This window comes from Ornithorhynchus anatinus, chromosome 3 (genome assembly GCF_004115215.2).
Source record: "Ornithorhynchus anatinus isolate Pmale09 chromosome 3, mOrnAna1.pri.v4, whole genome shotgun sequence".
Taxonomy (NCBI): domain Eukaryota; kingdom Metazoa; phylum Chordata; class Mammalia; order Monotremata; family Ornithorhynchidae; genus Ornithorhynchus; species Ornithorhynchus anatinus.
In genome coordinates, this window is record NC_041730.1 from 129,232,145 (window position 1) to 129,251,702 (window position 19,558).

The 19,558-nt window shown below is 44.4% G+C and overlaps 1 protein-coding gene across 3 annotated transcripts in view; it reads right to left on the bottom strand.

Moving 5' to 3' along the window:
• TMEM273 (transmembrane protein 273) overlaps positions 1–12,362 on the bottom strand; it is a 66,485-nt gene extending 54,123 nt beyond the window's left edge. Inside the window, exons 1-2 of one of the 3 annotated variants that reach the window (XM_029059234.2) lie at positions 12,294–12,362; positions 12,031–12,140 (exon numbers count right to left, since the gene is read on the bottom strand). In XM_029059234.2, coding sequence (XP_028915067.1) covers positions 12,031–12,085 — 55 coding nt within the window. In that variant the 5' untranslated portion in view covers positions 12,086–12,140; positions 12,294–12,362. Of the gene's footprint in view, positions 1–12,030; positions 12,229–12,293 lie in introns of those variants that run through there. The other 2 variants (XM_039911624.1, XM_029059233.2) reach the window with 2 other exon arrangements.
• Between the last annotated feature and the right edge of the window lie 7,196 nt (positions 12,363–19,558).

The window sequence follows — 19,558 nt, forward strand, 5'->3', positions numbered from 1 at the left end:
CATATAACTATGATTCTATTTATCTTGATGGTACTGATGCCTATTTGTTTTGTTTTGTTGTCTGTCTCCCCCTTTTAGACAGTGAGCCCATTGTTGGGAAAGGAATGTCTCTGTTGGTGAATTGTACATTCCAAGCGCTTAATACATTGCTCTGCACACTGTAAGTGCTCAATAAGTTCGATTGAATGAATGAATGAATTTGATCAAATTAGGTCTAGTTAGTCATTTTTGTCCTGACTTTGGCTTTTAAAGAGTAGGGTTTCCCCTTCCTTTTTCTTTATTTTATTTAGACACATCACAGAGAGGCACTCTGATTTGTTTTGCTGGGAACCATCAGCTGACTTTTAATGGAACAAAATTTAATAAAATTGCCATAGTGCTAGCCATTTTAAAGCCATGGAGCAGGGCTGCCAGGACCTGGAGGGACAGATGGGATGTTCAGTGGTTTTCAAGTTGAGACATAGGCTTTGATTTTTTGGTGATGGAAAACAAAACATGACTTCTTCTGAATAGTGCCTGTCCCAGCCAGTTGAAAGGCTTTTTAGATGGGCTTTTGGGTGGCCCATTGACTCTGGTTTCTCCAACTACTTATGGCTCACCTCTGACAGATACAGATGGGGAGGAGAGCAGTACACATTCTCATCAGCAAAGGGATGAAAACTTGGCTTTGAGAGAAGGAAAAGCTCCAGGACAGTTGCTCTGGTTATGAAAATTGTTCTACAAGCCTGGACTCATTCATTCATTTATTCAGTCATATTTATTGAGCACTTACTGTGTGCAGAACACTGAACTAAGCACTTGGAATGTACAATTCGGCAACAGATAGAGACAATCCCTGCCCAGCAACGGGCTCACTCTCTAATGGTCCTATTAGCAGACCCAGTAACTAAATGCCAAGCATGGGCCAGGGGGACACAAATGGACTGGACATAGGCCACCCCTGCACCCCTCTCAGGGTCTGTGGGCATTGTCCATCGCTGGAGGAGAAGGAGCAGGTGGCAAAACTGCCAGTAACACTAGGCTCCCCAGCACAACCCAGTCCCACCAATGCATCCCATTCTACCCATTGAGGCCCAATTCAGCCTGCAAGGCCCAGTTCAGCCAGCACAGCCCAGTCCTGCTAGCCTGGACCAGCCTGGGCCAGTCGAACCAGTACATTTCATACCACTCAGGGAAGCTAAATCCAGCCAGCCCAGCCTAAGCCACCAAGCCTGGCTCATGGTCTAAAACTGGGACTCAGCTGTAGATTGAGAAGCACCATTGCCTAGTGGAAAGAGTCCAGATCTGCGAGTCAGAGGACCTGGGTTCTAAGCCCGGCCCTGCCATTTGTCTGTTGTGTGACCTTGGGGAAGTTGCTTAACTTCTCTGGGCCTCACTTCTGTCCCCTGAAAAATGGGGGTTCAATACCTGTTCTCCCTCCTACTCAGACTGTGAGGCCCATGTAGAACTTAATTATCTTATATCTGCCCCAACTCTTAGTACAGTGTTTGACACATAGTAAGGGCTTAACAAATGCCACAACTATTTAGTGATCCCAGCATATTTTCCTTTTAAAAATTATGAGGTTCCTATGGAGAGAAGCATTCTTAATTGATTCCTTATCAGTTCTTACAGAAACAGTTCCTAAATTGGACATTCAAACACCAGAGAAGAATCTTACTGTTTTTGTTTTTAATGGCATTTGTCCAGTTCTTGCTTGTTACCGAGCACTCTTGTAAACCCTGGGGTAGAGACACATGAAATAGGTTGGGCACAGTCCCTGTCCCACATGGGGCTCATGGTTAAATTGAAGGGTGAACAGAACTGAGTTATGGAGAAGTTAAGTGATTTATCCAAGGTCACACAGCAAGCATTTGGCAGAGATGGGATTAAAACACAGGTCTTTAGCACACTTCTCCTTAGCCCAAAATAAGTTTCCAGAGGGCAAAATGGAATAAATTCACTCCTCTTACATCTCAGCAAAGCCTAAAGGAACATTCAGGCTCAGGAATTGCACAATAGGTGCTGAAGGTTCAGATTAACTCTATCATCATCATCGGTGGTATTTATGGAGAAGCAGCGTGGCTCAGTGGAAAGAGCACGGGCTTTGGAGTCAGGGCTCATGAGTTCGAATCCCAGCTCTGCCACTTGTCGGCTGTGTGACTGTGGGCAAGTCACTTAACTTCTCTGTGCCTCAGTTCCCTCATCTGTAAAATGGAGATTGACTGTGAACCCCACGTGGGACAACCTGATTCTCCTGTGTCTACCCCAGCGCTTAGAACAGTGCTCGTTACATAGTAAGCGCTTAACAAATACCAACATTATTATTATTATTGAGCACCTACTGAGTGTGAAGAACTGTATTGAGAACTTTTTTTTTTATGGGATTTGTTAAGTGCTTACTATGTGTCAAGCCCTGTTCTAAGCTCTGGAGTAGATAAAAGTTAATCAGGTTAGATATAATTCTCTTCCACATGGGGCTTAGTGTAAGTAGGAGGGAGAGTATATTTGTCTAAAATTTGTTAGATGGCCTCAGAAAAGTGTGAGAGTCATAAATTTCTAACTGAACGGTGACCTAATCAGTCAGTGTCTGGGAGTGGGAATGGATCCATTCCACTCAAGGAACAATTAATCAGTCAAACAACAGAATTTAATTAGCGCTTTCTGTGTGCAAAGCACTATACTAAGTACTTGGAAGAGTACAATTAAACAGAATTGGTAGACACATTCTGTGCCCACAACAAGCAGGGAGTCTAGAGGGTTTGACAGATATTAATACAAATAAATAATTTATAATATTTAAGCACTTACTACAGCCCTCTGCAGACACTAAGTGCTCAATAAAGATGATTGAATGAATATATAGTTCATAGATGGGTATATAAGTACTGTGGGGCTGAGGGTGGGGTGAAAGTGCCCAAAGGCCATAGGTCCTTTAGCCCAAAGGTCATAGATCATAGGTTGAGAAGCAGCGTGGCTCAGTGGAAAAAGCACAGGCTTGGGAGTCAGAGGTGGTGGGTTCTAATCCCAACTCCACAACTTGTCAGTTGTGTTACTTTGGGCAGATCACCTCATCTGCAAAATGGCAATTGAGGCTGTGAGCCCCACATGAGACAATCTGATTACCTTGATCTCCCTCCAGCACTTAGAACAGTGCTTGGCACATAGTAAGCACTTAACAAATACCATCATCATCATCACAGATCCAAAAAGGGAGCATTATCTTGATTTAAACACTCAGAACTCAAGGAATGGAGGTAGGTAGAGGTGAGAGACATCAGTAACAGATATTCTCCAGTTTTCCTCTGGCTTTCTATGAGCTGGTAAAAACACAAAAAACAAAAAAAAGGAAAGTTGTTTTTGTTTGTTTTTTTGTTTTTTTTAAAAAAAAGGTCTAAGGGGCTGAGCCAGAGACTAAAGTGATGTCTTTTACTCGTAAGATAAAAGCAGATTTAATTTTCTTTACTCCTGCCTCTGCTGCCTTTTCATTATAAATTTTAAAAAAATTCCTAACTCTTCCTTAATTATTCTGGATTCTCATATGAAGAATGTCTTAAGCACTAGAACATAATAGAAGTGATATTGTATTACTTTTATTATCATAATTATAATAATAGATTTCAGTGTGCTTTCCTTTGGAATTAATCCAAAGACAGATTACTAGTTTTATGGTTTGAATCTGATTTTACAAGGAATATTTTTATGTAGGTTAATTTAATATATTTATATTTAATTATTAGCTACTTTTTAAAAGGGAAGAGACTTAAGAAACCCTTAGGATTTTAATGAATTCTTTAAGAAATATCCTTAAATCTGTTTTTTATTCAGATTTAATAACGCTTGTTGGGTTTTCTCATATATAGCAACTAATTATGAAAATGTCCACAAAAGCACCACCCGAAGGGTGAATTTCAGTTATAAGAAAGCAAAATGAAAAATCTGGATCATGGTCTCATTTGTATTTTCAGAGGAAGATGGCAATCAGGCTTTATGAAGTCACTTTGCATTGTTCTTTGCATTTGTGATAATGGTGACTCAATGTTCTAAAATACTTGGAAAAAATGATCCTCTTCACCTTTCAGAAGGCAACAGGCATAATAATAATAATGATGGTATTCAAGTGCTTACTCTCTGCCAAACAATGCATAGAATGCCCATGGTCACGGCAAAGTTAGAGTTAGTATTCAACTTGTCAGTGCAGACATAACTCTTCTGAAAAGGCAGAATGGGTTCAATAAACTTCAATAGTAATAACTGTGGTATTTGTTAAGCGCTTACTATGTACCAAACACTGTAGTGAGCACTAGGGTAGATGAATAAATCAGGGCCCTCTTGGGGCTCACATTCTAGGTAAGAGGCAGCACAGTAATAGAATACCCACTTTTCAGATGAGGGAACTGAGGCACGGAGAAGTTAAGTGACTTGACCAAGGCCACACAGAGCTGGGATTAGAGCCCAGGTGTTCGGGCCACTCAGGCCCCGGGAAACTTTCCACTAGGCCATTTTGCTTCCTGCTTTAAGATTATGACGTAGCAGTGGATACAATACATACCTATGGCTGGCATGGATATATCTCTAGATTGTAAGTCCGCTGTGGGCAGAGAAAATGCCTAACAACTCTGTTGTACTCTCCCAAATACTTATTTCAGTGCTCTGCACATAGATGGCACTCAATAAATACCACTGATTGATTGGTAAATGCTGAAGAAATTCTTCGTCATGTGGTACAACATTCAAAGTTTAAAATTGGTGGGGGGAAGGAATTTCCATAATTTTCAAGTACTCCTTTCATTCATTCATTTATTCAATCATATTTATTGAGTACTGACTGTGTGCAAAGCACGGTAAGATTCCTTCCCTTCAAAGACATTTTCAAATACCATGTACTATGAGAACTCATGTAACAAGAGTTCTACTGTCCCATAGTGTCAGCATATATATATATATATATATATATATATATATATATATACAGCTATATCATTTTCTTTGTATTCTTGGGGGTCATGGAGTCCACCCTGTTGGATCACATGGGTTTGTGAGGAGATACGGAATGTGTTTTCCAACTCTGCTGTATTGTACTCCCCTAAGCTTTAAGTAAAATGCTCTGCACCCAGAATAACCTCTCAGTAAATATCTCCCATGATGATTTTGATTATGATGATAGAGCTTGCCGTCTCCCTGGTCCCTCCCAAATTATCCCCCTCCACCAGGCTGTCCAGCGGTCAGGTAGAGACAGAAGAATTGCTGACCTTTCCTCTTCTCTCCCTCCCTTCTGTGTCAGCCTGACTTGCTCCCTTTACTCATCCCCTCTCCCAGCCCCACAGCACTTATGTCCATATCTGTCATTTATTTCTTCAGATTAAGGTCTGTCTTCCCCTCTAGACTGTAAACTCGTTGTGGGCAATGGACGTGACTGTTTATTGTTATATTGTACTCTCCCAAGGGCTTAGTATTCATTCATTCAATAGTATTTATTGAGCGCTTACTATGTGCAGAGCACTGTACTAAGCGCTTGGAATGAACAAGTCAGCAACAGATAGAGACGGTCCCTGCCGTTTGACGGGCTTACGGACTAATCGGGGGAGACGGACAGACGAGAACAATGGCAGTAGAGTCGAGGGGAAGAACATCTCGTAAAAACAATGGCAACTAAAGAGAATCGAGGCGATGTACATCTCATTAACAAAATAAATAGGGTAATGCAGATATATACAGTTGAGCGGACGAGTACAGTGCCGAGGGGATGGGAAGGGAGAGGGGGAGGAGCAGAGGGAAATGGGGGGAAAAGAGGGTTAAGCTGCGGAGAGGTGAAGGGGGGGTGGTAGAGGGAGTAGAGGGAGAAGAGGAGCTCAGTCTGGGAAGGCCTCTTGGAGGAGGTGAGTTTTAAGTAGGGTTTTGAAGAGGGGAAGAGAATCAGTTTGGCGGAGGTGAGGAGGGAGGGCGTTCCGGGACCGCGGGAGGATGTGGCCCGGGGGTCGAAGGCAGTATAGGCGAGACTGAGGGACGGTGAGGAGGTGGGCGGTGGAGGAGCGGAGCGTGCGGGGTGGGCGGTAGAAAGAGAGAAGGGAGGAGAGGTAGGAAGGGGCAAGGTGATGGAGAGCCTCGAAGCCTAGAGTGAGGAGTTTTTGTTTGGAGCGGAGGTCGATAGGCAACCACTGGAGTTGTTTAAGAAGGGGAGTGACCTGCCCAGATCGTTTCTGCAGGAAGATGAGCCGGGCAGCGGAATGAGAGAGGAGGAAGGGAGATCAGAGAGAAGGCTGACACAGTCTAGCCGGGATATAACGAGAGCCCGTAATAGTAAGGTAGCCATTTGGGTGGAGAAGAAAGGGCGGATCTTGGCGATATCATAAAGGTGAAACCGGCAGGTCTCGGTAACGGATAGGATGTGTGGCCTCAACGAGAGAGACGAGTCAAGGATGACACCGAGATCACGGGCCCGAGAGACGGGAAGGACGGTCGTGCCATCCACGGTGATAGGGAAGTCTAGGAGAGGACCGGGTTTGGGAGGGAAGATGAGGAGCTCAGTCTTGCTCATGTTGAGTTTTAGGTGGCCGGCCGACATCCAGGTGGAGACATCCTGGAGGCAGGAGGAAGTGCGAGCCTGAAGGGAAGTAGTACAGTGCTCTGCACACAGTAAGCACTCAATAAATATGACTGACTGACCGACTGACAGTAGCAATCTAGATGTCACATCTCTCCAAAATGCCAAGGACCGTATCCCTTTTAGCACAAGTTGTGCAGCGTACCATTGGAGGGCCCTCCTGCAGGTTGCGGAGTGTGTGGCTGAATATTCTGAGTGTTGAGAATTTACCAGCCATCTTTCCACCTTGAAGTGTCTATCAGTCTTAGCCAAAGACCCAGAGAGCATCCATTTGCTCCAAAGCACCAGGCATCATCCACCTCCTGTTTTTTATTATTAGTAGTAGTAGTTGTATTATTACTATTAATAATAACAATTGTGGTATTTAAGTGCTTATTATGTGTCAAGTACTGTACTAAGCTCTGATACAAGTAATTGGGCTCACAGGGTAAGTATGAGGGAGAAGAGGTATTGAATCCTCAATCACCTTGCACCTTCCTAATAATTACAGTATTTGTTAAGCACTTACTATGTGTCAGGCACTGTATTAAGCACTGGGATGGATACAAGCAAATCGGCTTAGACGCAGTCTCCCGCCTAGGGCTCAAAGTTTTCATCCCCATTTTATAGATGAGGTAACTGAGTCACAGAGAAGTGGCTTGCCCAAGGCCACACAGCAGACAAGTGGAGCCGGGATTAGAATTCATGACCCTCTGACTCCCAGGCCAGTGCTCCATCCACTACGTCATAACCTCGCTCCTCTCCTACTGTAACCCAGCCCGCATACTTCGCTCCTCTAATGTTCACCTTCTCACTGTGTCTCTATCTCGTCTATCTTGCCGCTAACCTCTCGCCCACATCCCGACTCTGTCCTGAAACGCCCTTCCTTCTCATATTGGACAGACAATTCCTCTCCCCGACTTCAAAGCCTTATTGAAGGCCCGTCTCCTCCAAGAAGCCTTCCCTGACTAAGCCTTCCTCTCTTCTCCCACTCCCTTCTGAGTCACCCTGACTAGCTCCCTTCATTCATCCTCCCTCCCAGCCCCTCAGCACATATGTATATATCTGTAATTCATTTTTTATTTATGTGTGTATGTATGTTAATGCCTTTCTTCTCCTCTAGACCATGAGTTCATTGTGGGCAGGGAACGCCTCTGTTGTACTGTACTCTCCCTAGCACTTAGTACAGTGCCTTGCAAAGAGTACGCGCTCAATAAATACTACTGAGTGAATGAAAGAATGAATCCCCATCTTGCAGGTGAGGGACCTGAGGCACAGAGAAGTTAAGCGATTTCATTCATTCATTCAATAGTGTTTACTGAGCATTTACTATGTGCAGAGCACTATACTAAGTGCTTGAAATGTACAATTCGGCAATAGATAGAGACAATCCCTGCCCAGTGATGGGCTCACCGTCTAATCGGGGGAGACAGACAGCAAAGCAAAACAGAACAAAACAAAAACAAGGCAACATTATCACGATAAATAGAATCAAGGGGATGTACATCTCATTAACAGAATAAATAGGGTAATAAATAATATATACAAATGAGGACATTGCTGAGGGGAGGGAAAGGGGGGAGAAGCAGATGGTGGGGTGGGAAGGGGAGGGGGAGCAGAGGGAATGGGGCCTCAGCTGAGGGGAGGTGAAGGGGGAAGGGGGAGGAGCCGAGGGTGGAGGGGGAGCAGAGGGAGAAGGGAGAGGACCTGAGTCTGGGAAGGCCTCTTGGAGGAGGTGAGCTCTCAACAGGGCTTTGAAGAGGGGAAGAGAGTTAGTTTGGCGGATGTGAGGAGGGAGGGCATGCCAGGACAGCGGTAGGATGTGGGCCAGGGGTCGACGGCGGGATGGGCGTAAACAGGGGACAGTGAGGAGGTGAGCGGCAGAGGAGCGGCATGTATGGGGTGGGCAGTAGAAAGAGAGAAGGGAGGTGAGGTGGGAGAGGGCAAGGTGATGGAGAGCTTTGAAGCCAAGAGTGAGAGTTTTTATTTTGTGTGGAGCCTGATAGGTCACCACTGGAGATTTTTAAGGACATGCCCGGAGCGTTTCTGTAGGAAGACGATCAGGGCAGCGGAATGAAGAATAGACTGGAGTGGGGAGAGACAGGAGAAAGAGAGATCAGAGAGAAGGTTGACACATTAATCCGGTCGGGATATCTGCCTATGGACCCACAGCAGCACCCCGCCACTACCCTGTCGACCGTGGGATAGGGCTCGGAATTCAGGCAGGTTGACAGTGAGGTGAGGCCAAACAACACAGAGAACAGAATTGAATGTCAATCAGGAAATCTCACAAACCACTAAGGAGAAAAACAAGCACACAAGCCCACAGCCCATATCCCTTTCAGGTTGAGGGCAACAGATAGGGGCTTTGGGCCTTTCTAGATCTCCCTCTTGATTTTTGAGAACTCCAGATGGCCAACCTTTCGGATTCTATTCCCGTTCTCCACCCTTTGCCTGTTGTGTGGCCTTGGGCAAAGCACTGACTCTCTCTGTGCCTGTTTCCTCATCTGGAAAATGGATTAGCCAGGTTAATCACAAGGTGTTAATTTACACATCAGTCAAACTAGCTCTCTAGAATAGAAATATATGGAGAGACACTGACCAAGCTCCCCCCCAACCAATATCATAATAAGGCAAAAATACCTACCTTAAATCCCTGGGTAACTAGAGATAGATTTGACTAGGCCTGTTTAGAAATATGTGACCGAAGCCTTTTTTTTTCTTTTTCCTTCCACCCAGAAACTCTTAAAAGGTTGAGAATTCATGACCATCCTCAAGATTTGTACATTCATGTTCATTCAGTTACGAATCATGGCCACTTTATTTATAAACATGTTCACGTCTGTCTCGCAAGTTAGTGTGAAAGCTACTTATGGGTAGCAATGTGATATTTCTTTGTTTTTTCTTCCCAGGTTCTTAGTATAGTGCAATAAGCAGGCACTCAATGAATAATTGTATAACTTCTACTGTTGCTGCTTTTTCATTCATTCATTCAATAGTATTTATTGAGTGCTTACTATGTGCAGAGCACTGTACTAAGCGCTTGGATTGTACAATTCGGCAGCAGATAGAGACGATCCCTGCCCAGTGACGGGCTCACAGTTTTCTATTATTGGGAAGCAGGATAGCCTAGTGGAAGGAGCCCAGGCCTGGGAGTCAGAGGATCTGGTTCTAATCCCAGATCTCCAAGTACCTGCTGAGTGACCTTGGGCAAGTCATTTAACTTCTCTGTGCCTTAACTCCCTCATTTGCAAAATTGGGAGTCAACACCTCTTCTCCTTACTTAGAATGTGAACCCCATGTGGGTCCTGACTATCTTGACTTTACCCCAGAGTTTAGTAGAGTGCTTAGCACATAGTAAATGCTTAAGCCACCAAGCAGCATGACCTATGGGAAAGAGCATGGGCCTGGGAATCAGAGGATCTGGCTTCTAATCCTGGCTCTGCCACTTGTTTGCTGTGTGACTTTGGGCAAGTAGCTTCACTTTTCCGTGCCTCAGCTTCTTCATCTGTAAAGTGGGGATTAAGACTGTGAGCCCTGTGTGGGACAGCGACTACGTCTGACTTGATTACCTTGCATCTACTCCAGCACTTAGAACAGTGCTGACTCATAGTGAGTGCTTAATAAATACTATCATCATCATCATCATTATTGATAATGATTATAAATACCACAGTTATTATTACTACTACTCTACTCATTACTTCCAGAGAAGCAGCGTGGCTCAGTGGAAAGAGGGCAGGTTTGGGAGTCAGAGGTCATGGGTTCTAATCTTGGCTCCGCCACTTGCCAGCTGTGTGATTTTGGGCAAGTCACTTAACTTCCTTGGATCTCAGTTACCTCATCTGTAAAATGGGGATTAAAACTGTGAGCCCCATGTGGGACAACCTGATTACCTTGCATCCCCCCCAGCGCTCAGAACAGTGCTTTGCACATAGTAAGTGCTTAACAAATACCACCATTAATATTAGTATTACTACCTGTCTCTGTCTCTGTCTCCTATATCCCAGTTCATACCTTCTTCTCTCCCTGGGCCAGTTTACACTGTGATCCCTGTGTGAGACAGGGACCTTGTCTGAACTCTCTGTCAGATATCTACTCCAGACTTAGTATGGGACTTAGCAAATAATAAGTGCTTAATAACTTATGATTATTATTTATGATTATTATTAATAATGTTGGTATTTGTTAAATGCTTACTATATACAGAGCACTGTTCTAAGCACTGGGGTAGATACAGGGTAATCAGGTTGTCCCATGTGAGGCTCAGAGTTAATCCCCATTTTACAGATGAGGTAACTGAGGCACAGAGAAGTGAAGTGACTTACCCACAGTCACACTGCTGACAAGTGGCAGAGCTGGAATTCGAACCCATGAGCTCTTACTCCCAAGCCCAGGCTCTTTCCACTGAGCCACGCTGCTTGTGTTTCTCTCCCACTAAGACACAGATACAGTGTTGCCACACTTGTGTTTTGCAGTGCCCTGCTCTGTTACGTGCATGAGGATACTTAATAAATCCAAACGTTATGTTTTGGAGACAATGGTGATTTATTCGAATGCATAATTTGCCTACCGTCTAGGGAAAGAAGAGGAAATGAATCTGAGAGCATATTGTTGGCTCTAAGAAGTAAAGCAAACATGCCTTATTTTAATTATGAGGAGTCAGTATGTCTCCACATGTATTTACACTCTAGGGAGCCAATTTTCACTGATTTGTGAAATAGCAACTTAGGGTCATTGTGGTTAAAATAACACAACAGTACAGAACCTTATCATTCGGTCAGTGAGTGGTATTTATTGAGTGTTTACATTGTGCAAAGCACAGTACTTTGTGCTCTACAATACTCCAAGTATTGTACTTGAGAAAGTAAATACAAAAGAGTTGGTAGACTCAATCCCTGCCCAGAAGAAGTTGGCAGCCGAGAAGGGCGGACAGACCTTAAAATCAATTACAGCTAAGGAAAATGGCAGGGTATAAGGGTATGCACCTAAATGTTGGGGTGGGGGAGAGGGTGAATATGGGTGAATATCAAACTGCTTTTGGGGTGCAGACCCAAGTGAATCAGTTGATACAGAAAGAGGGTGAGAGGAATGGGGTTCCTATCATAAAGTTAAGGTTGTGTGCTTCTAAAATAACTCATAATTTAGCAATTGCTTCTTAAACTTAATGCACAACAAGGGAAGATTTCACTCTCTGTTATATTGTTAGAAAAAAGGCAGGTAGCAGAAATACACTACAGAGCCCCTCTGATTTGTAAATGGATCAGTCATTTCGTTTTGAAAATCATCTGTTTTCATGCAAAATGAGATACCGACGCTCAGTTATAGAGGAACAATGAGAACCATTTTGAGAAAGCATGGGGAAATGAAAGAGACCCAGCATGATCAAAATAACTACAGTTAGAAGCATTCTGGGTTTTTAAGAGCTTAATTCCACAGAGAAATAGAACGATGCCGGTACTACTTACTTAGGAATAAGAAGAAAGTCCTTAGGCTCTCAGGAAGCAAGCTCATCCTTGCCATCAAGACGGTGGTGCATTCCACACACAGACTGATTTACCTCCGCACTAATATCGTCCTCCGGCAATGAGAGAAGGACAAAAGTTAAGTCACCCCCTGTGACAGGGAGGAAGCCCCACCACATCCTGAAAGTTGCTTAGTGCCCTGTTATTTTTAAATTGGAGATTCGATGTTTATAGCCTCTCCGAGGGATGGATTATAAACAACATACCACGGTTATGTTTTCTGGGAATCTTGGTTTATCAGCTGGCTTTTTTTAAAAAAATGACTTGAAAGCTTGCTGTGGACAGATAAAACACCAGCCTGAGTGATAAAGACTTGTTGATCATTCCCAGTGCTGTTACTGTATGTCGCTTTGACCTTGAGCATCTCACGTGACAGCTCTGAATGCCTCTGACTGTAAAATGGGAATAAACAATCAGTTGATCAAACAATGACCGCGCCTGCCCAATAGACTTAATTCGAAGTGTAGAAAGGAAAATGAAAGTGCTCTGAAGATCTAGTAGTCAATGGATCAGTGATTTTTTTTTTTAAGTACTTTTCTGTGCAGAGCACTGTGTTAAGTGCTTGGGAAGCAGTGTGGCTTAGTGGATACAATATGGGACCCAGAAGGACCTGGGTTCTAATCCCACTCTGCCATTTCCTCCTCGGACTCTCAGCTGCCTTGGACACTGTGGACCACCCTCTTCTCCTGGAAACATTATCTAAACTTGGTTTCACTGACACCATTCTCTTCTGGTTCTCCTGCTATCTCTCTGGCTGCTCGTTATTATTATTGTATTTGGAAGTGCTTACTGTGTGCCAAGCACTATTCTAAGAACTGGGGTAGATACAAGGTAATCTGAGGCCCAGAAAAGTGAAACAACCTGCCCAAGGTCACACACCGGACAAGTGGAAGATCTGGGATTAGAACCCACATCCTCTGACTCCCAAGCCCTTGCTCATGCCACTGTTTCCCATTCTCAGTCTCTTTTGTGGGTTATTCCTCTGCTTCCCACCCCCTAACTGTGGGAGTCCCTCAAGGTTCAGTTCTGGATTACAGTCTACACCCATTCTCTTGGAGAACTCCCTTGCTCCACTCATGGCTTCATCTACCACCTCTATGCAGATGAAACCCAAGTCTACATCTTCCAGACCTGATTTCTCTTTTTGCCTGCAGACTCGCATTTCCTCCTGTTTTCAAGATATCTCTACTTGGATGTCCCACGATCACCTCCAATTTAACATGCCTAAATTAGGTCTCCTCATCTTCCCATCCAAACTCTGTCCTTCCCCTGACTTTCCCATCCCTGTTGCTGACACCACCATCCTCCTGTCTCACAAGCCCATAACCTCGACATTATCCTTGACTCATTTCGCTCATTCAACCCACACATTCAATCCATCATTAGATCCTGTTGGCTCAAGCTTACTGGACTACTAAATCCAGTTAGTTCAACCTTTCATTCATTCATTCATTCATTCATTCATTCATATTTATTGAGCACTTACTATGTGCAGAGCACTGTACTAAGTGCTTGGAATGTACAATTTGGCAACAGAGAGAGACAATCCCTTCTCAATAACAGGCTCAGAGTCTAACTGGGGGAGACAGACTGCAAAGCAAAACAGAACAAAACAAAAACAAGGCAGCATCATCAAGATAAATAGAATCAAGGAGATATGCACATCATTAACAAAATAAATAGGCTAATAAATAATATGTACAAATGAGCACGGTGCTGAAAGGAGGGGACGGGGAAGAGCAGAAGGTGGAGGGGAGAGAGGGCAGAGGGAAAGTGGGGGCCCAGTCTGGGAAGGCCTCCTGGAGAAGGTGAGCTCTCAGTAGGGCTTTGAAGAGGGGAAGAGAGTTAGTTTGGCAGATGTGAGGAGGGAGGGCATTCCAGGTCAGTGGTAGGATGTGGATCAGGGGTCGACGGCAGGACAGGCGAGAACGGGAGACCATAAGGAGGTGAGCAGCAGAGGAGCGGAGTGTACGAGGGGGGCAGCAGAAAGAGAGAAGGAAGGTGAGGTAGGAGGGGGGCAAGGAGATGGAGAGCTTTGAAGCCAAGAGGGAGGAGTTTTTGTTTCATGCAAAGATTGATAGGCAACCACTGGAGGTTTTTAAGGAGGGGAGTGACATCCCCAGAGCATTTCTATAGGAAGATAATCCGGGCAACGGAATGAAGAATAGAGTGGGGAGAGACAGGAGGTTGGGAGACCAGAGAGGAGGCTACCAAACTGTACATTCCAAGTGCTTAGTACAGTGCTCTGCACATAGTAAGCGCTCAATAAATACTATTGAATGAATGAATGAACAATAATCAGTCGGGATATTATGAGAGTTTGTACCAGCAGGACAGCAGTTTGAATCGAGAGGAAAGAGCAGATCTTGGCGATATTGTGAAGGTGAGACCGGCAGGTGTTGGTGACGGATTGGATGTGTGGGGTGAATGAGAGAGCTGAGTCAAGGACGACACCAAGGTTGTGGGCCTGAGAGACGAAGGATGGTAGTGACGTCCACAGTGACAGGGAAGTCAGGGAGAGGACAGGATTTGGGAGGGAAGATAAGGAGCTCAGTCTTGGACATGTTGAGTTTTAGGTGGTGGGCAGACATCCAGGTGGAGATGTCCTGGAGTCAGGAGGAGATATGAGGCTGGAGGGAGGGGGAGAGAACAGGGGAAGAGATGTAGATTTGGGTGTCATTTGCGTAGAGATGATAGTTGAAGCCGTGGGAGCAAATGAGTTCACCAAGGGAGTGTCGATGGAGAACAGAAGAGGGCCAAGAACTGACCCTTGAGGAACCCCTACAGTTAGGGGATGGGAGGGGGAGGAGGAGCCAGTGAAAGAGACCGAGAATGACTGGCCAGAGAGATGAGGACAACCAGGAGAGGATGGAGTCTGCGAAGCCAAGGTGAGATAAGGTGTTGAGGAGAAGGGGATGGTCGACAGTGTCAAAGGCAGCTGAGAGGTCGAGGAGGATTAGGAAAGAGTAGGAGCCATCGGATTTGGCAAAAAGGAGGTCACGGGTGACCTTTGAGAGGGCAGTTTCGGTGGAGTGGAGGGGACAGAAGCCAGATTGGAGGAACCTTCACAGCATCACTAAAACCCACCCTTTCCTCTGAATCCAAACTGCTATCACATTAATCCAGTCACTTATCCTATCCGGCCTTGGTTACTATCAGCCTCCTTGCTGACCTCTCGACCTCCTGTCTCTACCCACACCAGTCCATACTTCACTTTGCTACCAGGATCATTTTTCTACAAAAACATTCAGGACATGTTCTCCCACTCCTCAAGTACCTCCAGTGGTTGTCCATCCACCTCTGGATCAAACAGAAACATCTTACCATCGACTTTAAAGCAGTCAATCACCTTACCCCCTCCTACCTCACTACTCTCATACTACAATCCAGCCCAAACACTTTACTCCTCCAGTGCTAATCTTCTCACTGTATCTCACTCTTATCTATCTCACCGGTGACCTCTCACCCACGTCCTGCCACTGACCTGGAATACCCTCCCTCTACATATCTGACAATTAGTCTCCCCCCGCCCCTTCAAAGCCTTACTGAAGACCCATCGCCTCCAAGAGTCCTTCCCTGACTAAGCCCTCTTCTCCTCTTCTCCCACTCCTTTCTGTATTACCCTGACCTGCTCCCATTATTCATCCCCACTCCCAGCCCCACAGCACTTGCGTTCATATCTGTAATTTTATCTATTTTTATTAATGTGTCTCCCAACTAAATGGTAAACTCACCGTGGGCAGGGAATGTGCCTGTTATATGGCTATACTGTACTCTCCCAAGTCCTTTGTGCAGTACTCTTCACCCAGTAAGTACTCAATGAATATGAATGACTGACTGTCCTTGGGCAAGTCTCTTAACTACTCTGTATCTCATTTACTTCATCTCTAAAATGGGGATTAAGACTGTGAGTCCCCGGTGGGACAGGGACTGTGTCCAACATGATAGGCCTTCCCAGACTAAGCACCCCTTCTCCTCTGCTCCTCCACCCCTCACCATTGGCCTGAATCACTCCTCCTGCTCTACTCCCCTCCCCTCCCCAAAGCACCTGTGTATATATGTGCATATTTATAATTTTATTTCATTAATGATGTGTATATATCTACAATTCTATTTATATTGATGCTATAAATGTCTGTTTACTTGTTTTGAAGTCTGTCACCCCCCTTCTAGACTGTGAGCCCATTGTTGGGCAGGGATTGCATCTATTTGTTGTTGAATTTTAATTTCCAAGTGCTTAGTACAGTGCTCTGCACAAAGTAAGCACTTAATAAATACTACTGAATGAATGACCTTGAATCTACCCCAGTGCTTAGAGCAGTGCCCGGCACACAGTAAACACTTAACAAATGTCATTTAAAAAAAAAAAAAAACAACACAGTAAAATAGAGGTGGGAGACAATCCCTTCCCTCAGAGATCTTACAGTCTAATGAGGTAGAGAGACATTACAATATATAGAGAAAGCAGTGAAGCATAAGGATATGTTTAATTATAGTTTGCTCTTAACCAAGGCTATGACAGAAATGTTGAAAATAAAAATGACCATGGTGTTGATGGAGTCTCTTGTCGAAAATAATAACTGTGGTATTTATAAAGTAATTACTATGTGCCAACCCCTACAAGGTAATCAATCCTTAATAGTTACTGGGCTCTGTACTAAGCGCTTGGGAGAGCACCATATAAAATGTTGGATAAGTATACATTGTGAATTACATTCCCTCTCCCACATGGGACTCACAGTCTAAGTAGAAGGGAGAACCCATATTTCCCCAATTTTACAGATGAAGTAACTGAGGAATAGAGAAGTCAAGTGACTTGCTCATCCTCACACAGCAGGAAAGTGGTGGAGTCAGAAATAGAACCCAGGTCCTCTGGCTCCCAGGTCCACACTCTTTCCTCTAGTGTCACTGCTGAGAAGGATGGATGAGCCTCATGACTGTCAGAGCCCAGAGTGCAACAGGCAAGTAGGTGGGAAGGAGTGCAGCACACTGTGAAGTACAACTAAAGAGTTTTTCCCGTACTGAAACGACTAATAGCCAAAGTGACCTTAGCATAATGCCAAAGCTGGGCCCAGTAATAAACTTCCTGCTTTGTTTTTGTTTATTATTTTAAAATAGAGTTTTCATGATTCCATAGAAAAGCCCACGGGAAAAGACATCTCTCGATATTGGTTGGTCTCTCCTACAATTCTATTTTACGCTTCTAAATACTGCTACTACTAGAGAAGCAGCAAGACCTAGTGGAAAAAGCACAGGCCTGGGAGTCAGAGGACCTGAGTTCTAATCCAGGATCCACTAGTGGCCTGCTCTGTGACTTTAGTCGTCACTTAGTTTATCTGGGCCTCAGTTTCCTCATCTGTCAAATAGACTAAGACCCCCTTTTCCTCAGCTCCCCCTCCCTCCACATCGCCCCGACTTTCTCTCTTTGCTCTACCCCCCTTCCCGGCCCCACAGCACTTGTGTGCATATGTACATAGTTATAATTCTATTTATTTATATTAATGCCTGTTTACTTGTTTAGATGTGTATACATATCTATAAATCTATTTATATTGATGTTACTGATGCTTGTTTACTTGTTTTGATGTCTGTCTACCCCATTCTAGACTGTGAATCCAGTGTCTCTCTTTACTGCTGAATTGTCCTTTTGCAAGCGCTTAGTACAGTTCTCTGTACACAGTAAGGGCTCAATAAGTACAATTGAGTGAATGAATGAATGAGGATTAAATTCCCGTTTATTCAATCCATTGAAGGTATTTATTGAGCACTTACTATGTGCAAAACATTGTACTAAGCACTTGGGAAAGTCCAACACGACATAATTAGCAGACACTTTTCCTGCCGATAACGAGCTGACAGCCTAGATATTTTTTCCCCTTCTATATGTATTCTTTGCCCTGGGTGGAAGAGGGACCTTGTCTGTCCTGATTGTCTTGTTTATACCCCAGTGCTAAGTACAGTGCTTGACCCATAGTAGGAGTGTAAAAAATACCACAATTATTAGTAATAATGAAATGCGAACCAGGCTGCTTCATGTTTGCAGTGGGGAATAATAATAATAATGGCATTTGTTAAGTGCTTACCATGTACAAGGCACTGTACTAAGTGCTGGGGTAGATACAAGCAAATCCAGTTGGACACAGTCCTTCTACTGCGTGGGGCTCACAGTCTCAATCCCCATTTTACAGACTGCGGCACAGAGAAGAGAAGTGAATTCCCCAAGGTCACACAGCAAAAAAGCAGCAGAGCTGGGATTAGAACCCCTTACCTTCTGATTCCTAGGCCTGGGCTTTACCCACCACTACATCACGCTGCTTCTCATAGATGGTAGATTCCATAATCAGTATTTTCTGTGAGCTATTTTCATGAGAGGGCCACAGAAAGAAACTTCCACAGGACAATGGGAAACACTCCCCCCAAACATCCCCCTCTTCCTACTCACATACACTCACACACACCCACTCCCCTATGCCTTCTCCCCAGCAGCCTCAACCACATGCCCCCTGCACAAATATCTTTCTCCCACATAGATGCTCTCGCTGCCATCCTCTGGCCCCCATCCCAGCCCCACAACACTTAATTTTATATTTGTAATTTTACAGAGTGGCTTAGTGGAAAGGGGCTTAGTGGAAAGAGCACTGGCTTGGGAGTCAGAGGTCGTGGATTTTAATCTCTGCTCCTCCACTTGTCTGCTGTGTGACTTTGGGCAAGTCACTTAACTTATCTGGGCCTCGGTTACCTCAGCTGTAAAATGGGAATTAAGACCGTGAGCCCCACGTGGGACAACCTGATGACCTTGTCTTTCCACCAGCACTTAGAACAGTGTTTGGCACCTAGTAAGCGCTTAACAAATACCATTATTATTATTCATTTGTATTCTTGTCTGTCTGCCCCCCTCTAGACTATGAAATCGCTGTGGGCAGGGAATTTCACTGAACTGTCTATTGTAGTTTCCCAAGCGATTAGTACAGTGCTCTGCACACAGTAAGAGCTTAATAAGTACAATTGAACGAATGAATGAATGAATCAGCCCTCAAAACCCTCACATACCCAGACCTGCCTCTGTACACTTCTTCCTTACATCTATAAACCTCTCCCCACAGACACCCTCCATTAACACACAGATATGGCAACCATATGCAGACTTTACCTCACACGCCTACTCACTTCACATACATACAACTTTCCCAAAAACACTCTCCCCCAGGCACTAGCCCCTGGATCAGCCTCAAATCACAAGGATAAGAGTTGTCATGGTATTTAGCTCCAACTGGTAGGACCAATGTAATGGGCTTGGCATGAACTTGCCACCAAAGCACATGATACATTAGGATTAGAAGGTTTGATCCCTTTCCATAAGGGAGGCAGACCTAAAACTATTTACAAACAGAATAGTCAGAATAAATAATTGATGTTGAAATAAATTTACACATATAGATACACATGCTGATGAAGGATACCATGCAGGGAA